Source organism: Lepidochelys kempii, chromosome 3, assembly GCF_965140285.1.
Source record: "Lepidochelys kempii isolate rLepKem1 chromosome 3, rLepKem1.hap1, whole genome shotgun sequence".
NCBI classification, from domain to species: domain Eukaryota; kingdom Metazoa; phylum Chordata; order Testudines; family Cheloniidae; genus Lepidochelys; species Lepidochelys kempii.
The window spans coordinates 196165454-196188278 of record NC_136382.1 but is presented as its reverse complement, the minus strand read 5'-3'; the positions used below and the strand labels follow the sequence as shown (position 1 = coordinate 196188278).

At 45.2% G+C, this 22825-nt stretch overlaps 1 protein-coding gene across 4 annotated transcripts in view; it reads right to left on the bottom strand.

Annotated features, from left to right (window-relative positions):
* LOC140909666 (uncharacterized) overlaps nucleotides 1–22825 on the bottom strand; it is a 62522-nt gene that overhangs the window by 7592 nt on the left and 32105 nt on the right. For 2 of the 4 annotated variants that reach the window (XM_073339495.2, XM_073339496.2), the window contains 4 exons: nucleotides 7442–7648; nucleotides 3385–3485; nucleotides 1650–1755; nucleotides 492–636 (listed from right to left, as the gene is read on the bottom strand). In XM_073339495.2, the coding sequence (XP_073195596.1) occupies nucleotides 492–636; nucleotides 1650–1755 (251 nt within the window). In that variant the 5' untranslated portion in view covers nucleotides 3385–3485; nucleotides 7442–7648. Of the gene's footprint in view, nucleotides 1–491; nucleotides 637–1649; nucleotides 1756–3384; nucleotides 3536–7441; nucleotides 7649–13548; nucleotides 13660–22825 lie in introns of those variants that run through there. The other 2 variants (XM_073339494.2, XR_012158321.1) reach the window with 2 other exon arrangements.

The window sequence follows — 22825 nt, the reverse complement described above, 5'->3', positions numbered from 1 at the left end:
CCAGTTGAGTAATATGGTGCACTGGTGCCAATCTCTGACCATGGTAATCCTGCTGCCCCCTTAGTGGGAAAGGCAGTGGTACTAAAATAGCTGTGTATCACGGAGACAGTTAGGGGCAAGGGATCATCACAGATGGATCACCCCATCTTCATTCAAATCCTACCTCTGACCTCACTCTTTCCACCATGCCCACAAGCAACAAGTCAAGGCTAATACTGAGACATACATAAAAACAATCGTAGCCAGTCCCTCCCCTGGACTGCCCAGTGTCTCCTAGGTGTCCATCTTGTCTAGGTTGCAAGCACTTTGGGGCAGGTCCTGTCTGTATCTTATGCCTTGCACAGGGCCATGCACATACAAATAATAAATATTCACATGGGACCAGAAAACAGAAGGCAAAAAACTGACAAAGATCCTCAACTCAGGGTCAGCTCAGCTATGGTAGTATGTGACGGAGACTCCTGCATTCAAATTCTATGGAGAAAAAATACCTTCTGCAGATTCCTGACAGTGCATAACCCAGCCACGCAAACTGCCAGGCATAGATGACATTCCAGATGAGGAAGGCCCAGCCAGCTGGTGTGAAGTCGGTGTTGTACTTGTTTGAGATGTTTCCAACAGTATTTAGGAATACACCTGGAGCAATGAAGGTTATTGCAGGAAAACATGTTACTGCACACAAGTAATGGAAAGAGCCCACAATTCTCCACGCCCTCTCTCAGGCTTTACTCATTGCATCAGCATACATCTGTGAGAGCTGATTGGACTCTCTTGTCAAAATGATTCCTGTGTTGTAATGGGGTTGTCTTTGCAGAATCACTGAATATGTGATGATCCTCGCTTATGAAGGCCAGGTGTGACTTCGAGCAAGTTATATAAAGAGAACAGAATTACAGCTACACAGAACCAGAAAAGCCAGTCAGGCTTGAAAGACAAAGCTGGGAGTGAGCCACGATATGCAGAGCTGACAAACTCTGTTGGAGTTGGGAATTGGCAGCACTGATCTTTATAAACAGGCAGCAGTAACAGAAGAAGCTCATCCTTTCTTGCTGCCAAGTCACTGCATCCAGGTGCTGTATAGCCCTCACTTCTGGGAGGGTGAGAGGGGGCTTTCCTTGTACACCGCTCACATAGAGCCTGACCCAAAGCCCCCTGAAGTCAAAGGAAACTAAACCAGGCGGAACTGCCCCCAGCAGTGGGAAGAAATCAGAGGCTGTTCCCTCCCTATTCCTCTGGGGAGCTCATAGCATCCCAAAGGGGACAGGGAGGAGGCAGGGTATGTCACCACCCCCTACACACCAGCCAGTGTAGTTGACAGGATGGAGGGATGGGAGGTTGTACCCTATAGCCCATCAAGGGGCCTAGTAGTAGGGAGTATGCTGACTCTTTGAACCTGGGAAATGCCCCCCAGTATGCTCTGGGGGAAAGGCAGCTCTAGGGCCATCTCTTACTATGGGGAAAAGACTGGGAAACAGCAGAGGGTAAAACGGTGACAGAGTGGGACAGGCAAAGCATGAGAATCTCTACCATTAGGTGCCTGACTAATAAAACTACTGAATTGGAGGAGCTCAGGATTCAAAACGCAAGCAGTCATGTGTTCTGGGAGCGAGAGGCACCTAGTCAAATCAGAAACATCTGCTAGTGTTTACCTTTGAATGCCCCTGAACCGGCTCCAGCATTGAGCCCCACCATGGCTGTGTAAGTGGCCAGTGCCAGAAGCATTACGAAAATCTTCAGTTTGTTGTGTGTAAACATCTGTCGGACAGAAAAGGAAAATCAGAACAGAAGGAAGCCAAGCAGAGTTTAATCCCCTCATTCTTAGATTGTTGAAGGCGGCCCAGCCTCCTGCGGGGCTGGTGTAACATCGTCCAAAAATGGGCTATACATGCTTGTAGATGGCAAAGTAAGTGGCTGTAACTCGCAGCAATTCCGTGGGTATGGAAGACAAATGTAACGTATCCCAGGTTGCTATTCAGGGGGAGGGTGGGCACAAGTACTCCCATTACGTCAGTGGGACTACTCAGAGTGAAGGACTGGACACCAAGTGAATGAAGAAACAGAGCAGGAGACGTAGTAAGGGCAGCACATTCAGCAGACTAAAAAATTCAAATGGACCATCCGAGTGTGGTCAGAGCACCAGCATCCTTGACAGCATGGACCCATTTACTTAGAGGAGCAATAGAGGAAGGACATTACAGATTAGAAATGCCCAGGGACATATTGTGAGTGTGTTTATGGACGAAACAACTAGCAAACATCTGCAAATCTGTCTTCTTTACATCACAATCACATTTATACTGGATCAGGCAAACCTGCCATTTTCCCTGCTTTTTTCTAGGTTTTTACACTACTTCAGTCTTCTACTCCGGCTTCACACCAGTTCCTTCAGTGTAGCTTTTTCATGTTCATCTACTGACTTTAAAATCTGTAAGTCTATGAATCTTTAATCCTACAAAGTAATCTTTTATTTTCACCATGGTATTACCTCTCCATCTATTGGCTAGAAATAAGATTTAAACTGCTTTAACAGCTCCTGGGTATTTTATAGATTTTAAAACCTATACATCAATTTTTAAAGGAGGCATTTGAAAATATAACTGACGTTTTCTCAAATAATATCTTTTAGGCAAGTATTTTGACATCTAGGGAAAATGTTATGGCATCTATCAAAGTAAACTTCCATACTTCGGGCATATGATTTTTTTTATTCGAGTTTTCTGCATCAAATAAATGGCAGCACAGCAATTCCTTCTATACTGGATAGAAATAAAAAGTGAACGGTTCTGAGTTGATAAGGGTTAAATTAGTGAATTCCAGGTCACACATGAATGGATAATTTTAGAGTCCTGTCCTTTGTTCCTGGATTTAACTACACCCAAATGCACCATCGGGAAGTGGGAGGGGAAACTTGCTTTTTCTCTGTTCGGTCCAAGTGAGTTTTTTTCTTATGTGTTTCTTTTGGATTGTTTTATTGTCAATTTATTTCAATTAAAATCCTAGATTTCAAATGTAGGGGAGATCATTTAAATAAAAGACGAAGATTCTGATCTGGATAATACCAGCATAAATCTGTTATTGAGATTCCCTCAACTTTACTGAAGATATTCTGGATTTACAATGGTGTAACCGAGACCAAAATCCAGCATGAGCTCTCTTTATTAGCATATTTGGAATAGGCCTTTGATTAGAGAGTACTGGGGAAATAAGTATTTGCTTGTAGAAATCTGGGAGGGAAAATATTTATGCCTTAATGACATTTTCACAGGTCACCTTTCTCCTACTGCCTCCCTTTGATTCACTGTTGACAATAAAGGTTTTCATTATTTTCCTAGCTGCAATTATAGGTCATTCATGTTGTTTAGAAGATTTAGAAATATTACTCACAGTGTTCCTCCCAATGCTGATTTCTGGGACGTCTTTCAGCTGTGCTTCTGCTACTTTCCAAGCTGGAGTCTCACTCTGCCTCTAGGAATTGTGCCTTCAGGCTTATGTACAGAAGGATTTATACAAAGTTAGGAAGATCAACAGCATGTCCTCCTTAGAAAGCTAGTGGTTATTGAATGGACTCTTTGTTTTGCACATTCTTTATTGTAGCCTCTGATTGGCTGAAGCATCTTGAAAGCAAAGCTTATACAACAGAACTGTGGTTACTTAACTCAGACCTGTTATATCACCCAGAGTCCTGCTGCCCATCTCGAAACTTGCTGATAGGGAAAATGACTAGTAAAGCGCATATTTGTAGACTTCCTCTTATTTAATATTTTGCTGTCCCTATGATATATGAATCTAACGCTCTGTAATTCAGTGGAAAAAAGACACTAACACACTATTATAACTAAAGAGGATGATACCGTATGTCAGACAGCTCCATGTGTTATGTAAAGTGGAGGGGTTACTCCAAAACAGCATAGATCCCAGCACCATTTTAAAAACAGCTGCTTCTTTTTTTAATTTAACCAAAAAATCTGGCTTTTAACTATCACATTCATCTTCGCTGTCACCCCTGCATTTCTGTTGCTATAAAAGTACTGTATGGAACATAGTGTTCCTGCTGGAAAAAGAGATGGCTTGCCAGATCCCTCCCTTTTTCAAGCAGGAACCATTGAGAGTGGTTTTTGTTTTATGGACTTATTAGCCAAAAAGAATAAAACTAGGGCATTTAAATAGACTTTCTGAGTGACTCCCTGCAGGCTAAACTGTACTGTTGCAGCACAGAAGATGGTTAAGGAGTGTTGCTGAGTAGAGCTGGTCGAAGATTTTCAAACAAAATGCTTTTTATCGGAAAATGTCGATATTTTCCAACAGAAACTGTTCGTGAGAACCCAAACTGGCCACCTTCGAACATTTTTGAAAAACATTTTTGAAAAAGCCAAAAGCCTAGAAATTGTCAAAATGTCCCGTTTTGACAGTTTACAAAGGAAAAGTTTCATTTTTCAATTCAAAACAACTTTTCATTTTGAAATTTTAATCAATTTAGACCCCAAAAAGTTTTAAAAGATTTTAAAATGTAAAAATCTAAATGAAACATTTCAAAATGATCCAAATAACACATTTGTATTGACCCAAATGGATTTTTTTTTTTCAGATTTTTGGTTTGTGAACATTTTTCAAGATTTTGACTTTTCATCCTGTTTCGAAGGGGGGGGGGCAGAATTGAAATCTTGAACTCTCTCATGGGACAAGGAAACCATTTGCCACCCATCTCTAGTGCCGAGCCTCACCAGGCCAGCGTTAGTGTCCCTGATGGAATGCTTCCCACAACTCCCAGCTGTGAAGAGGCTGCACACCTGCCACTGCATCCCATATGGGAAGCAACTTACGACACCCTGTGTGACCAGCCAGCTTCGCTGTTGGGTGTGTAAGGGGGTGGAGGCATGGCCTTGCCTCCTGTCTCCTCCCTGCCCTCCTTTGGGGTTTCCTGTGAGCTGAGAGGAATATGTCCCTCTGAGAGGAGGGACTGGATTCAGCGTAGTCCTTGTACAAGCCACCAGGGCAGAATTCCTTGTGCGCTCCCCCATACTGTCCACCCAACTAAGAGCCAGCCAGATTTGGTCCTGATTAAATACTACAGACCTAATTCTAGCATCCTTTCTCATGGTGAGTCAGGGTGGCAGAATCAGACCCTATATGATTCGGAGAACTCCCATGGAGCTCATCAATTCTATAGGAGAAAAAAGCATTAAGGAAATAAAGATCTGGGAAAATTCAGAGAAACAGCTGGATTTTGGTGAGACTCAGAGTAATTAGAATGAGAAAACAATCAGACAATCCGAATACTTAGCACTGGGAAAGCTCTTGACTTCTTCAACCCCAACATACAAATACTTCTTCTTACCCACTAGGTTTAAGCATGATTTGTTAGTGCAGGACATATCAGTGAAGGAGAGTTGGCATCCTCCAGGTCATTTGCTTATAATCTCTGTGGATCTTATATCCTCTCAATAATACAGTGTGAAACTAACCAGATCCAGTAAAATCCACTGATTATTTGTGGCTAGGTGCTGCTTTCCCCTTATGCATTGGGGAAGGTGTGGTGTCTTCTTTCCCATGCACAGCCTGTGTAAGGGTCAGGCAGAATGGCAGTGCCCAATGCTTTCGGAAGGGCAGGGAGAGCTGCTTCAGGGTGCCCGCAGTTCTCTAAAGGAAACAGGCAGGAGGTTGAGGGACATGGCTCCACCCTTCCCACAACTGGCCAGCGGAGTTAATTGGCAGGGAGGGCAGGCAGCAAGCTATACCCACAAAGGGTGCAGTAGCAGGCATGTAGGCTCAGGAGTCTCCAGAGGAGGCATGGCTCTGTGCTGGCTCATATCTTATCCTTAACTGCAGGAACTAGAGACCACAATGACTTTGGTGACACCTGTCATACCCAGAACATTGGCAAAATGCACCTCCCGAGCTGTGGCACGATACAACATTCTCTGGTGACATCGGTGCGACTCTCGGACAGCAAAGGAGCATGATGCAGCCCCACAGAAGCTGGAGTGCAAGGTAAGAGGTACATCCGGATTTCTGTTCAGCCATCACTCCCATATACACTGGGACCAGCAGTAACAACTCGTCAGGCTCTATGTGCCAAGCTAGCCTGAGCGCCCCACTGCCCTGAAATTAATCTCTTGATGCCCGAAGTCTGATTCTTCTGACCTGAATTCCAGCGTTGGCAATACCACATGCAAGCACTGCCATGGAGTTCAATTTGCAACCTACACGGGGAGGAACTGGAGAGCTTTATAGCTAGAGATCTCCCGGGAAAGAGTTTGCACTGGTGGCTGACTCCACCCTTCCCCAGTATAAATATGCTCAGTTGCCGCTGTACATAATATGCTAAAAATACGCTTCTTGGGGAGGGATTTTGTTTTCAGTGACTTTATAGAAGCCACAAATGCTACCAATGACAGCTCACTCCAGCCAGACACCGACTGTGAGCGTGAGGAGGATTTTTTCTCTCTAGGAAGGAGACGAGAGTACCCTATTTGGTTCTATGTCTTTGCATTTATTTATATATACATATTTGTTTGGTTATACATCTGGAGCACTGTATAATTTAAACGCACCTGGTCCCAATCAGCCAGCTATCCACCACTCCAGCCAAACCAAACCAAACCAAACGGACAAAGAAAACAGAATAAAAAAAGGACATGGGGCTGAAAAAGGAAGAGAGAGAGAGAGCTGATGCGAAAATCAGGTCCATGCGCCAAGTCCTGAATGCAGACACTGTGGGAGGGGACTTTGGCAGACATACTACAGAAGGGGTGCCAGGGACAGGATCCCTTAACTGAGCAGGCACTGTCCCTGCCTTGCCCCAGCTTATACCTCAGGACAACTTGACCAATTGCAACAGCCTGAAGGACTTTGTGGAGAGGCAATTTGGTACCTTAGGACTTGATCATTGAGGACTATAAGCAAAGCCTTGAACTAAATTCATTTGTGGCCTAATGTAGCGGTTCTCAAACTTTAGCAACCCGAGGACCCCCATTTTGATTGAAAATTTTTCGCGGACCCCAAGCCCCCCGCTCAGCCCCAGACCCCAGCCCCACGCCACCCTTCTCCCAAGGCCCCACCCCCATCCCACTTCTTCCCACCCTCTCTTCACACCTGTCTCTCCTCTTCCCCGCCTCTTTCCACCCCGTCCCCCAAGCGTGCTCCACTCCCACTCTTCTCCCTCCCTCCCAGCGCCTCCTGAACACCGCTGAACAGCTGTTCCCTGGTGTGCAGGAGGCACTGGGAGGGAGGGGGAGGAGTTGAGGGTGGGAGGGGGAGCAGTTGATCAGAGCGGCCTGCGGACCCCATGAAGTACCCTCATGGACCCCCGGGGGTCTGAGGACTCCAGTTTGAGAAACCCTGGCCTAATGGATACCCCTGCTGAGTGACCTTCAGCAAGTTACTTCCCCGCTCTGTGTCTTGGTTTCTCCAACTATAAAATGGAGATAATAATAATACTGACCTGCTTTTGTAAAGTGCTTTGATGAAAAGAGCTGTATTACTGTTGCCAGTGCAAATCACTGAGGGTAGGGATTGGTGACTGTCTCCTTCCTACGAAGGGTAGCTGCTCTCTGCAACTGGTGAAGCTTCCCGGCGAAAATCAAGTATAAACTCCAAGTAGGCATGAAGGACAATGACGTGATAGCCATATGAATGACAGGGGCGAGATCTGCATTAGGAAGCAAAAGACAGAGAAGTCTAAGATTGCTGTGGCCTTGGTGACTGTAGTGGGGCAGTTACCCCACTCCTGGGGGAAAGGTAGGCTGATTGAGGAGGTGGCCACAGCTGGCCCGGATATAAGGGCTAAGGGAGGAGCTGGGTCAGTCTCACTCCAGCCTTGGAGTGGGAAAGGCCTAGCTGCCTGGGAGCATAGGGTACCTGAAGTAGAGCAGTGCTGGGGAAGGGCAAGAGAAGCTGGGGAGCTCTGGCCTGGCAATTCCCCAGGCTGAGGCCTTGTTTAAGGCCTAAGCAGGTACTGGGGCTGCAGAGGTGCAGCCCGGGGATAGGCAAAGGCAGCTGGTCCAACCCCCTTGCCAATGATGAGTGGCCATTACACACTTCAATTTGCCCCAGAGAAAGGGGGGAGTTAGATGATGACTGGCAGTAGCCACTGAAGCAAGGTGGGCATAGGGGGAGGGGGTTCCCCTGGGTGGGGAGACCCAGGGTGTGGGGGTACTGCAGTGGGCAGAACCCCAAGGAAAAGGGGCACTAGGGGCTGGGAGGGACACAGGGGCCTGAGGCAGGAGAGACACCGGCCAGCAGAAGGAACTCCAAGTGTTGGAATTGAGCTGATTCCCGGATGACTAGCAGGAGGCACCGTGGCCATGAGTGCTCAACTGTGAGTGCTTGTGACCTTGAGGTTCCAACCCACTTCACAACTGGTAGCCTTACCCTCTGAATACTGGAGGGCCAGGGGGAATGCAAACCACAAGTCCCTCCAAGTACTTTCCCTGACCTGTTGTTATCATCTCGCTTGCATCTATAGACACAGCTGTATCTAACACAAGCCAAAATGGCTGCCCAGCAATCCTGCAATGGTTGCATGAGATGGAATTTTAAAATGCCGAGCATCCAGCGCTGTGGAGGAGTGTTATATAAATGGAAATGAATGAATGGTAATAAACATTATCCCTAGCAGTCTTTGCAAGATCAGGAATTAGTTTGTAACACCTTTGGGGCATGGACCTTAGCTTAATAGCAGTTACCATTTATTAATTATCATTATTATTATTATGATGGTAGTGCCCCAACCAAGATCAGGGACCCATTGTGTTAGGCACTGTACATACACTGAGGATATGTCTACACTGCAATTGGGAGGCGCAACTGCAATACATGGAGGTATATCCAAGGTCGCTTTGATCAAACTAGCTTGTTAAAAGCATTACAGTGTAGCCATGGCAGCCCGGGCTAGCTACCTGAGTACAGTCCTGCCCAGGAACCTAGGTGCACATGCTGGTGGCTAGCCCATGCTGCTGCCTATGCCACTGCAGCTACACGGCAATTTTTAGTGAGCTACCTTGGGTATGCCTACATGCGCTGCCCTGATTGCAGTGTAGTCATACCCGTACTGAGCTCTTTCAAAGAGCTCACAATCTAAATAGACAAAGGCCAGGAGGCAAAACAGAGTCTCTGAGAAGTGAAGTGACTTGCCTGAGGTCACCTAGCAGGTTACTGGAAAAGTCAGTACTGACTCCAGTCTGTGTTGCCTTTACCAATAGCTATCCATAAGGAACCTACCACATTGTCTGAGCTGTAATAAACCCCACTTTTTAGTAGTAATAACCCCACCCACACCATCTTGGGTGGCTATGACCTGGCAACTGAGACTGAGGAAAGTCTCTGTAGGCCATTGTCAAGCTCCTGAGCCCTTTAGTCTCCTAGTCCTGTTTACCTCTCCAAATAAAAATCGAGTGAGTCCCTGTAATATTGTCACATTTGTGACAAAGAATAACATGCTAAATGCACAGAAACTTGCTCTGGCCTTTTCTGATTTAAAAATTCCCTCCAGATGCTTTAGATCAGGACATCCTTAGAGCGGCAACAGAAAGTCAGTGACCTCACTGGAAATCATTTTCAGTACAACTTTGGAAATGTTGAGAACTCCATATACTAATCCTCTAGCAACAGCTCGACATCTTAATCCTGCACTGGGCTAATCTGGGTGCCTTCAGTGCCATGGATTAACATCTTTGCACTGCCGCATGGGAGGGGATTTGAGTTGGTGCACTGGCAAGGGCAGCAAGCCAAGAGTATCTGGGTTATAGAGCCAGTTTGTCTGGTTTTCAAGGCAAGAGCATCTGCCTTTTATTGTGCGAGACAGGGATCTGTCCATCTTTTGGCAGCTCTGACTCTGGGAATAAATTTTTGGGGGGGGAAAGACTAATAAATTAATGAGATTGCAATGCCTAGTTTACCTCAACAGACTTTGAAGCAGTTGCCTTGATAAAACTCATTGACTGATCCCTATCAAATCTTTTGCTTGAGCTCTGGATTAAAAGAGGCTGATTTGAATGTCTAAGTAAATCAAAACTCTTCCATTCCTTGTCTCTCTCTCCCTGTAAAAACAACAGTGCTTTGCCAACCACTAGGCTGAACATCATGAGAGGCAAACAATTGAAAAAACATTTCACATATGTTCTCATTTACTGGTTGTCTGTTGGTAAATTAGTCCGGTTCCAGCCAATAAGGGAGAACTTGTCCTATCAGTGATGGCAGCATTGAGGAACATGAGTACAGCAGCTGGTAGTTGGAAGTTTGACATGCAGTATATATAAATGTGTTTTTCATCCTAATAAAAACTACATAAAAACTTCTGGATTAAAGGAAGATTAAGATTACTAAATCAAGTGCTCAAAAGTCAAAAATGCTACAATTAAGGCTGCCTGTGCAACCTTAATTCAGCTGCCTTATGTGTATGCATTATGATACAGTCTTTAACTGAATGCTATTTTTTGAAAGAACCCCTTCCTCACTCAGTGCAAAGGATGGACAGCGCTCACTAAAGAGGTAGCTATTTAATATTTCTTTTAATCCTCATCATTCAGAGTGTGGCCCCAGGTCTACTTAACATACACCAGCCAAACCCTGCTCTGAATACAGAATTATTAATTTCCTTGTGGGTTTTCTACAGTGCTCATCACTATGGCATCTGAGTGCTTCACAGACATTAATTTATTTCCACAACACCCCTGTGAGGTGAGAATATTATCCCCATTTCAAAGATGGGGAACTGAGGCACAGAGAGCTTTAACTATTAAGTTTCCACTAATTGTGGGTGCCCAACTTGAGATGCCTAGGGCCTAATTTTTCAGGCTATTTAGTATTTGTACAGTACTTTATATGTTCTGAGTACAGCTCCCAGGGATGTAACTTGAAGTGGTGAGTGCTCAGCACTCCTGCAAACCTGGCACTAGGTATCTCAAATTGGCAATTGAGAAAATGAGAAACAAGCAGTGGCCATCTGTGAACATTTTGGTTTAAGTGACTTTCTCTCACGGGAACAGAATTAAGTTTGAACAGTCAACCCTAATTCCAGCATCTCCTAAGTTCTGAATGCTTGACTTTGCAACATTAGTGTTTTCTTAATACGGGTTTGGGGTTTTGGTGGGAAGAGGGGGTTAAATGTAATTGCCTAAGTTTAAAAAAACCCTGAAAAAATAGAAATTCCACCATGTTGAAGGCTATTGACTCCTACATGGATCATCAGTAGGGTTGGAACCTTTAGATCCACAGCACAAATCTCTACTACTTGAGCTACTGGTAGCAGTAATAGGTTGTTATCCTCTATGTGGATCAGCTAAGACAAGGGGATGAGACACATTTTGCCAGTGGGGTTCACAGCTCTTCACAGACAATAGAGGCATGATGAGACTCAGGACTCCTGGGTTAAGTTCCAGATTCTGGAAGGCAGTGTTCTCTATTGGTTACAGATCCTTTTGCCCCACTCCTCCCTTTTTGGACCCCCTTCTGACCCTATTCTGCACCATGTCTCCCCCAGCCTTCTGTCCCACCCTTCTTTGCTTCTACCCCTTTGTTCCCATCCTACTGTCCCACACCCTGCAATCCCTGGCCCTTTCTGCTTAGTTCAGATGGAATCTTCAGAGACTAATGGTGCCAGCCTCTAACAGTACATGCATGTGTGAACTGTGATTTTCACATGCTTATAACTTGCTAAAATTATTGGGCAGATTTTCACAGAGACAGCAAAAGGCACATCCCTGGTACTACCAAATTTCAAGCCCTTACACCAAAGGATGGATGCACTAGAGCTTCTCAGTGAAATGGTTGTAAGAATACTTTAACAAAGGCAAAACAACATATTTCCCCCCAACCTTGTTCTCAGAAGTAGCTGAATCATTTGTGCTGTAACTTTTCAGAAAAATTCAGTCCAAGATACCTTTGGAGCATCTCAAACTGGCCCCCCAAAATTGAGACAACGAATCACTTTTGAACATTGCCTTTACAAAAGCCTTGAGGCCTTATTTTCAGAATGCAGAGCACCTGCTATGTCAGCTGAAGCCAGGGGTGGCACCGGAGTTCTGCACCTCTGACAATCTGATGTAAGTATCACTAGAAAGGTCAGTGACTACAATCCAGAGCAGTAATGCACAATTGTCTACAGAGGTTTAGAGAATTGATTGGGCAGTGTGTAAGAGAACGGTTGTGTGGAATGGCACAGTCGAGGATTTGGAGAAGTGCAAGGTGGAGAGGACTGAATATATAATCCAGGCCCCTTCCCTGCTGATGCAGAATCATTCCCTCTAGTGCAATTTTAAAGATTTCATGGACACAGAAAGACAAAGATAATTATTATTATTGCACCGTGGGCAACTTGCAGACTATGTGATTTGCCATTGTTTCACACAGATGTCCAGTGTTATGTGGCCCAAGAAAGCTCCTACACACTGTAGGCAATGAATAGCATACCCCCTTTGAATAGCTGCCACCACCACACAACTGGGAACGATGGAGAATCACAGCTAGCGCTGGCTGTGATAAAGGGATGACTGTAGCTTAATGACCACATCAGCTCTTTCTGTGAGATCAGACCTCTCCTTACCCCACTCCCCAAGAATGTGGCAATATGATATAGAAGTGTGGCTTTCTCCTGTTAAAGCCAGGGACTGTGCAGTTCACAATATGATACAGCATATTCCTACTGGAAAGAAAAAATTGTGCATTCACTCTGCATAAGACTACTTTTCTTTTAGATGTTTGTGGACCATTTTAGCAACAACTGTCTTGTCTTTTCAACTAACCTGACCTATCCTTTGATGAGTGTAGGCTAAATTCTGCTCTTTGGTACAGTTAAGAACTGTAATACAGTACTGCTTGTAATGAAAACAAAAGAATAAGGCCTAGATCCTTTATTCATTGTGATCAATGAAATATCTGCCATCTCTGGAATGATTTATACAGATGTAATCTGTACATCTCATTAGGGATTTCAATAGTTCTGAAAAAAGTGCAATCAGGGAAAGCTACCAAGCCAGACAAACACCCTCAAATCATGCAAGTGTCTTCCAAGGACAGGCTCCCATCTCATTTGGATGGATTTATGTGCAAGGAGACATGGCACAGAAATGACAAATGTTGGGTTTTTTGCAATACATCACGGAACAGAGCATGGAAGTATACAAGGAGGTTGCTGCTTTGACTGCAAGAAACCTCTGTAAACACAATCACTTTAAACAACTCTTAATATTCTTAACCATTTCGCTACTGGTTAATGTCCTTGGTAGAGTTCACTGGGAAAACTACATTGCATGGGGCTACAGCCTGTACCAGGTACATCTCACAATACTGACACCATCTTCTAATCCTAGCCTCCTCCAACACTACCTCAAAATAAAAGGAGGAGATTAATAAAATATTTTAAAAAACAAACAAAAACCCTACCCCCAGCAGAGTTTTGACCAGAAAAGAGAACAGCCAGAAACTCCAAGACCACCAGGGACTTCATTCTTGCTATTGATTTTACATGGAAGACACTCAGATACCATAGTGACGTATAAAACCCTCAGATAGATATATCAGAGCATTCTACTGCAAGCCATCAGTACAAACCTGTGCTGCCACTGTAGAGATGCCGGAGTTCAGCACCAGTAAAGAAGTGGTTACATTTTCCTGATGAAAAAGGCATTCATGCTATGCCTGATGGTAGTGCTCTATGCAGCTACATGGGATGGAGAATTGGGTTTGAGTCACATATTCTCAGCCTCATGCTCCCTGTGTTTGCAGTACAGCAGAGACATCACACAGAGCCTGAGAGGGAAGCAGAAACAACTGTAGGTGCCAGTCAATTAAAAAAGAAAGTTAACAGGCTTGGGAGAGGAAACTCTCCCTGTGCTAGAAGGATGGAGGTTGCATCCCAGGGTCTCCTGGTTGGAGAACCTGGGGGATCTTCAGACCTTTCGCAGAGATATAGAGCTCCCAACCCAAAGACACAATTTATTATTGCAGTTAATAATATCATTTAAGTGTTCAGGAGATACCAATATGCAGACTGTGAAAGCGGTGACCCAAAAGTTCCCATCAACATCACTAACAAGAAAAACTGTCTAATTACAAATTTTTATTTGTGATGTTGGTGTAAATAATAGTCCCAGAAAACATGAGACACACTGACCTAAAAACAGCAGGTCTGACTCCAGATGGGAATCAGAAGTCCTCCGCAATCATGGATTTGCACTAGTGTGAGAACAAACCCAAGCGCGGCAGTGGGCGAGTCCCATTCCTTTGGCGTGCTGTGGTTTGATGCATATTGATGTCTCCCTTTGTGCTCCTGTCTCTGTTAGAACACCAATTGATTTGTTCACGTAATACTGACCATGGAACTCTCCCCCAGGATAGTCCTGCCTTAAAAATTGGATAGCTGACAGCTCATGGGCCTGATCCTTCTCCCATTGATGGTAATGGCAACACTCCCATTGACAGTACACTTCCCACAGATTCTCAGGGGGATGATGCCAGGAAGAGCATCTCTGTCCCAACTCCTCCTAATTGCAGGGCAATGCACCCATAAAACCTAGTTGGTCCCAGCAATTACCCAACTGCACCCATAAACGATCACCTCTAATAATTTCCAGGCACAATTATCCAGTTGGGAGGTGCAAGATCAGTAATTTCTGGCACAGCTTACGTAACTATTTGTACACCCAACTTGTTTCAGAAACAGGTCACGGATTCTTCCAAACGCTGCAGCTTGTGTGGATTCAAAGCCTGCTGAAGATTTTGTCCACAGTTCTTAGGCACACCCATCAATGCAGGGTTTTTGTCTTGGCCCAGTCGTCCCTTTAAGCTAGTCACTAGGATGAGTTTGTTTCAGTCTCTGAAGAAAACATTCAGTCCTATCTAGTCCTGCCCGTCCTGGACTTGTCAATCGTTTTCATGTCTCACTGGATAAACTAGGCCTAATTTTTCCACTGTGTGGCATGCAGTGTAGTCATTGAAACGATGCAGTGGGGGCCTTATGTAAAGCTATTGGCAAAAGCAAGCAGGGCCAGAGGCCAAGGTACTGGACTGGGAGTCAGGAGACCCGGATTCTATTCCTGGCTCTGCTGGTTGGTCAAGTCGCTTCCCTTCCTCTCGTTTATCTGTTTAGATATTAAGCTTTTGTGCAAAGAGGCTAACAAATGCCACAGACTCAGAACGCTGGCATTTCACAGCCCCCTGGCACTCATGTGACATAGGCACAGATGGCTACACAAAGGGCGAAGCAGTGAGAAATCCCACTCCCTATTTCCTTCTGGTTTGTTCTGCTGCTTCCAAATCATTCAGAAAGTTTCTTTCTGTGCCACATGACCCTTACTGATGCACACACAAAACCCTGCCTGGGCCAGAGTCACCATTGTTTACACCAGTGCAAGACAGGTGTAAAATGCAGCCAAGTCAGAACAGCAGTATTTTACTCCACCTTTGCACAAGGTGCAGGCCAGTGGAAAATCAGGCCTCCTGACTTTTTCTAGCTACTGACTCCACACTATTAGTCTTCCTTCACTTCTTTCTCCTCATCCATCTCCTGTCACTTCACTTTTTTCGACATCCCTTCTCCTGGTCCCATCTACGCTTCTCTTCATTACTTAACACAGCTTTTAAGAGAGCACAGAAGCATGTTTCTCCTCCGTCACAAAACCAACAGCATACTATGCAACCTGAACAGTCATTCAAGGTCTGGCAAAATCAAGCTGGCCTCTTCATTTTAGGTCTTGAGCGTTACAAGAGTGTTGCACGTCTGTATACATATAGTTAGTTAATAGATGAGGCGCCAGTAGGTGGTTCCCAAGAATAGAACCTGAGTTTTGTCAGGCCAATTAAAATTGCTTTGTCCAACGTATGGCTGTCTCCGTGCAGCTCTTCATGTCAGTTCTCACCACTGGGGGCATATCCTGCTATTCATATGTGTATGATTTCCATTTATATCTTTGGAATGACAGGTATGGCACTGCTGCATTCTGGGGATCACCTTCTTCAGGCCTGGTGGCTGGTGTATTTTGCTCTTCTAATGATCAGCCAGGAAAACTGTTTCACAGATATTGACTTCCTATCAAACACAACATTCAGAACGCTTACTTACAACTACCTTCTGTGTCATCATTGTCAACGCAACTAACATGCTCCCTCTTCCACTGTGAGCATACACTGGGCAAAGACTGATGTGATGATCAGAGTGTCAGGAGAAAGGGACATCTACTGATGGTGCTAACGAGCATTATTACAGCCAGGAGTACAGCTGCCCTCTTGCTTTGAAAGACTCCCTGAGCTGTAGGGTGATGAGCAATCCCCAATGACAAGGTGCAATGAAAACTGATTCCGTTTATGAAAGAATTTTATTTTAATCTGATTTTTCTCAGTGAAATATGTGAAAGGAGACATGGTTGATGGTTCCTACCTGGGACTACCATTGTGATCACATCACAGGAGCAGGGCGACACAAGCTCACCTGAAGAGAGGTGTTGCTTGTTACTTCATTCCAGAACAGACCACTAACTCACCTCTACCTGCTGCACCAGCTGATGCTCCACCCAGGCTTGCAGAGAGCAAACTTTGCATCACAACTTCCTGAGCAAATCATAGCCTGTATCATCCCCTCCTGTGATCAAACCCAAGGAAGTGGCTCTGGGGGAGGACGTCTCAATGAGAATTCCCTCATGGAGAACCCTTCACATCATTCTGTCGGGGGGCCTTGCAACCCCCACCCATGGAAGAGGCCACAGGACCTGCCCCCAAACCTGGCAGATCCCCAGTAATCCATGAGAGACCAGCTCCATTGGAGTCACATTACTGGGGGCTCTCCCAACTGCAGCTCCTCCTGTAACCTGGTTGACGGGCTTCTGCTAAGAAGCTAGCACAGTTTAGGGTTGTATTATCTATCGGAGGAATCTCTGCAGGGCCAAAGGAGAATGATGTCCATCCGCTACCCCTCCCCAGCCTGCTCCTTCCCCAGCATGGACCCCAGACCCTTCATGGGTCCAGCAGAGGAGAGGGAAATGGTGCCACAAAGACAGCTGAGCAACCTTCCGGGTGGGAGGGGGAGATCCACATGGGGAGGATGCATTCAGTGGGGTTCCAGAGGAGGAACTTGGGGCAGTGTTCGGCCCACAGAGCTTTCGTGATGACGCATGAAAAGGAAAGAGGCTCTCAGAGCCCCCAGGCTGAGTGTGCCAGGCTGGCATTTGGGTCAACATGTTTTTCTTGCAGACTGATCACATCACTGAGAGACGAAAAACATGGACACCCACTTTTACAGTCCTTTTTCAGAGAAAATCACCATGTCCAGGTTGTCCTCCTTAGCTGTCTGTCTGCCAGTCAAGGAAACACTCACTCCCGATGGAGTTTGAGGAGGTATTGCTCATGCTTAATACCATGCTGACCTCACCTGTGTACTTCCCACCGCCTCCTCTTCCTCTGGGCATGTGGCTCAGCCAGCGGGGAGAGAGCAGGCTGGCAGGTATATGCTATACTGCCATCAGGATTCACATAGGTTTCTGCAGCTGTGGATCCCAGCCAGGCCTGCACAGGCACCTAGGGCCAGGCAAGGTAGGGAAAGAGGCCGGTTGCAGAGCAAGAGGCACAAGGATGTTGCCAAGCTGTGGCCATAGGCTAGACCAGTAACTTTCCAGAAAGAGCATAGAAGAGAGAAGCACCCAACACTGCACACACAACAGAGTTACTAGGGTAACAGCAGCTGCAGGGGGAAGTGATGCAAGAGCAGCTAGATGGAAAAGGGTATGACAAATGCACCTACGCATTGGAGGAGAACAACAAGTTTATTGAAAGGGCAAATAATATAGAACACACGTCTCCCATGTCCCACACAACATGAGTTATTGGCTAACTAAAGGCTTGCTTGATGCCTCTGACCAGAGCCACACAGTGCTGTGGAGTGGAGCTCGTGCCGGTGGTGGGTCCCTGAAACAGGGGACAAGGTGCTCAGGGAGGCAGCCCTGGGGCTGGTGTTCCAAAAGGGGAACAGAGCTGGCTGGGACGGGGAAGCTGCTAGAAGCAGGATTACCAGAGACCCCTGGGAGGAGAGGTCTGGAAACCCTAGGACAAAGGATGAGCTGAGGAACTCTTTTTGTCTGTTCATGTTCTTATGTTTGGATAAGTAAGCTTGTTTAAAGGAGACTAGGGATGGCAGTGAGTGCTTGTTAAGCTGGGGAGAAGCCCTGCTGCGTCACATACGGTGGAGAATGTGGACATGTTGGTTGGCCCCTAATACAAGGAGACAGGGGCACTGGAACAAGGGAGGTGAGGGGGCCATGTCCCTCCCACTTTGTACCTGCCTTAAGGGTGAGTGACAGGGGCAGAGGAGGCGGAGAGCAGCAAGAGGGGTGCGGGGCCTCGGGGGCTTGGGGAGAAGGGGTGACGTGAGGGCAGTGCCTCGGGGGGAAGGGGTGGGGTGGGGCCTTAGAGGTAAAGGGGGGGCATGGTTTGGGCACCAGTGGCCCCCACTTTCAGGGACTTTCTGTCGCTCCTGCAAGGATCTTTGGTGCTCTGTGAAGAAGGGGAAAGCAGAGCAACCTGTGGCCATGAGGGGTGGTGGACATCATAATTACAGGAACATTACAATGAGGGTTTCTGGGTAGCTGCAGTGCACCTACCCTTGGCATGACTTCTTGTTATTACAGGGAGTTGGGCTCTATTATCAGGTCTGCCTGAGTTGCTGTACTTTCTTGGGCAAAGGACTTAATTAACTTCTCCTTTCTTCAGCTTTCCCATCTTTTAAAGGGTGATAATGATACTTACCCACCTTTGTAAAGAGCTAATACTTAGTGATCTATAAATAAAAAGCTCTAAGTAGCAAACGTTGTTGTTTATAATACCCATGGTTCTCCCTGCATCTATAGATGTACCCCTATACTGGTAGCATTGTGTTTCATATATGAAACAGAAAAACAGGGACATAGGCATCTAAATACCTTTGAGGATCTGGGCCTAACTCCCATTGGGGGAATTTATGGCCCAGATCCTCAAAGGGCCATAATTATTCTGCCATGTTATCCAACAGTACATTCACCAGGACATCACATTCAGCATGCTATTCACTTTATGTAGATTCTGTAAAGACTATTAGTATAGCAATGATAATTGAGGCCGCAAAGCAGATTTGTCACAATGTGCTAGTAATCAAAGTATCACAAAAGACTCTATTTTTAACTAAGAGTCCTAGTAAATAATAATACAACGTTCAGCAACACACACTATTCTGATGCTGCAATAAATGATCAGATTCAATACCCAGACAGATAGGGCCAAATGTTCCAAAAGCACTAAGGGTCTTTTCTTTAGTCTTTTCATTGTCTTCTGTGCTTATTGGATAAGGTCCAATGCAGCTAAAACAGTATCCTTTGTTAGCGTGGAGGAATTGCCCATTCAACAAAAATATGACCTGAAATTCAGCCCTGATCTAAGTAGAAGCAACTCCCATAGCTTTGATTTAAGGATATGAGACACTCTTATGAGTTTCTGCACAATTGGAATCTCCATAATTTTGTTTCAAGGAGATTACACTTTCTAAAGATGTCATCAATGGGATTTAAGAGTTTGGTTCAAAGAACTTTAAACTTTCCTAGACACACCCAGAGTAGTCGCCATAATCCACAAAAGAATAGCTTTCATTCAGGGAGGTTACAAACTCCATGAGTTCCGGTATATTCTGCATATTTGTAAAATGCATCAGCTATAGCTCTGGCTGAAGCAATGTATACGTTTTACAGACCGACACGTGACACAATATGGGAAATCTGGGAGCCAAATGGCCGCCACTCAAGAAATACAGGCACTTGCAATGATAAAGCATTTAGTGTCGGCAGTGGGCTGTATAAGGCAGGGGAGTGTATTCCTTACAATATGCACAGGCCCATTCAACAGTCCTTGTAAATGCCATTGAAGTAAACATGGAGTTTACAAGGTCTGCAGGCATTGGCTATGAAATTTAGGAAATCAACATGTTGCCTATGGATCTGAAAACGTCTAAAAGTTATAATTTTGATACTGAGCACAGTGGGCCCCTCGTGACTTTTACAGGGTTGGTCTTGCGTACTTTGAAAGCTCTGCTGTGTTTATGACTATAGTTCAAAGACACACTCAAAAGAGATTATCAGTTCTGCAAGACCAATATCTCCTGTTCAAGAAACATACAAGATCCACAGAGCGGGGGGAAAGTGACAAATAGATACCTAGCGAGTTCAAACAACAAATACTTTAAGGAAAATCCTGATGTGCTCATGGACATTCCATGAGCAGAAAAACATACTGAATACTTTAAATAAATGTTGTGTGAATTATTCACGCAGTTCTAGTTAAAAGCTCTAGCGCCATACCTAGACAAGCTTTCAGTTCCCATGTAGCCTCTGCAAGTACATTTTTAAAAAGCACCCTTTAGGAAATTCTAAGGTAAAAGAATGAAGATGACAATAACTCTAATACCATTAAAGCGGTAAAATAAAGATCTATTAATTCACAGCATTATAAGAAGCTGCAGTTATGTAAACAAGTATTTAAAAGTGAAGACATTTGTAGCTAAGTTTCTACAAAACACCTTAATACCAAGCCCATGCCTGCAATCAGCTGTTTTGCGAGGGAGTTTTTAGAACAAGAGGAGGAGAGCTAGATATCCCTGATTAACATTCTCTAAAAAATTAAGGCAGTAAATACACACACACACACACACACACGATACAAATAACAAAGCAAAACAAAAAAACTAAACCCAACAACAAAGAAAGCTGCAGCAGTAAAGACAATACAGGGAGAAGTCCAGCAACAGAGTGGGCACTATCCAGTTTATTGCACTGAATGCAGCATGCATGATTACCTGCCCTATGGATAGGTGGCATGTGAGTGAATTTGGTGCAAGGAGCTCATGGTCCTCAGAGACTGAACAGGGGCTCTGGAGACCACAGTGGCTGAACTGGAGGAGAGACAGAGAGATACATAGATGAGACTTTCCAGGACACAGTAGAAGGGTCCTGTCCCACCCCCAGCCTGACAGCCTCTGTGCTGTTAAGGAGGATGAAAGTCTCAGGGAAGGAAAACATCAAAGTGGAGTGGAGGTAATGATCCCACAGATGGGACCCTCCCTCCAGATGATGTCATGGAATCCTCTCATCTTGCGGATACCTCTCCAGGGAAGGGAATCCCAGTTATTAGGAGGAGATAGGTAAAAGTAATGCGGGATTCAACATTAGAAATAAAGATAGCTGGGTTTGTGATGACCGAGAGAACCGCATGGTGACTTGCCTGCCAGGTCCAAAGGTTGCAGATCTCTCGAGACATCTAGATAGGCCTATGTGTAGTACTGGGGAGGAGTCAGTGGTAATGGATACATGTAGGTACCAATGACATACTACTGACCACCTGACCAGGGTGGTGATGGTGACTGTGAAATGCTCAGGGAGATTAGAGAGGCTGTAGAAATAGAAAACTCAATAATAATGGGAGATTTCAACTATCCCCATATTGACTGGGTACATGTCACCTAAGGACGGGATGCAGAGCTAAAGTTTCTTGATACCATAAATGACTGCTTCTTGGAGCAACTAGTCACGGAACCCACAGGAGGAGAGGCAATTTTTGATTTAGTCCTAAATGGAGCATAGGATCTGGTCCAAGAGATCAATATAGCTGCACTGCTTGGTAATAGTGACCATACTATAATTAAATTTAACATCCCTGGGGTGGGGGGGGCACATACCAAAGAAGCCCACCACAGTAGCCTTTAACTTCAGAAAGGGGAACTACACAAAAATAAGGAAGCTAGCTAAACAGAAATTAAAAGGTACAGTCCCAAAAGTGAAATGCCAGCAAGCTGCATGGAAACTTTTCAAAGATGCCATAATACAGGCTGAACTTAAATGTATACCGCAAATTTAAAAAACATAGTAAGAGGACCAAAAAAGTGCCACCGGGGCTAAACAACAAAGTTCAAGATGTGGTCAGAGGCAAAAAGGCATCCTTTACAAATGAATGTAAAAGCCTCATTTAATGCTTTACATTTCAAATGCTTTAACTGTTTTCCCTTTTCTGTATCTTTAATAAAAGATTAAAAGGATTTTTAATAGTGTGTTTGCCAAGGTTCTAAAGAGTCTGAAGTCTTGGTTTACCAAACCCCCAACCTCGTTTAAAACTGTTGAATGTTGGCCAATGCCTGGGTTACGTTAACACCTTTAGTGCATACATTCCATCTAAATTACTACAACAGACTCAACTCACCCTCAAACCTCAGCTTTCCACTGTGATTGAAAGACCACATAGGGTATGTCTACACTATGAAATTAGATCGAATTTATAGAAGTCGGTCTTTTAGAAATCGGTTTTATATATTCGAGTGTGTGTGTCCCCACAGAAAATGCTCTAAGTGCATTAACTCGGCGGAGTGCTTTCACAGTACCGAGGCAAGCGTCAACTTCCGGAGTGTTGCACTGTGGGTAGCTATCCCACAGTTCCCGCAGTCTCCACTGCCCATTGGAATTCTGGGTTGAGATCCCAATGCCTGATGGGGCTAAAACATTGTCGCGGGTGGCTCTGGGTACATATCGTCAGGCCCCCCTTCCCTCCCTCCCTCCGTGAAAGCTGCAGCAGACAATCATTTCGCGCCTTTTTTCTTGAGTTACCTGTGCAGACGCCATACCATGGCAAGCATGGAGCCCGCTCAGGTAACCGTCACCGTATGTCTCCTGGGTGCTGGCAGACGTGGTACTGCATTGCTACACAGCAGCAGCAACCCATTGCCTTGTGGCAGCAGACGGTACAATAGGACTGGTAGCTGTCATCGTCATGTCCGAGGTGCTCCTGGCCACATCGGCCAGGAGCACCTGGGCAGACATGGGCTCAGGGACTA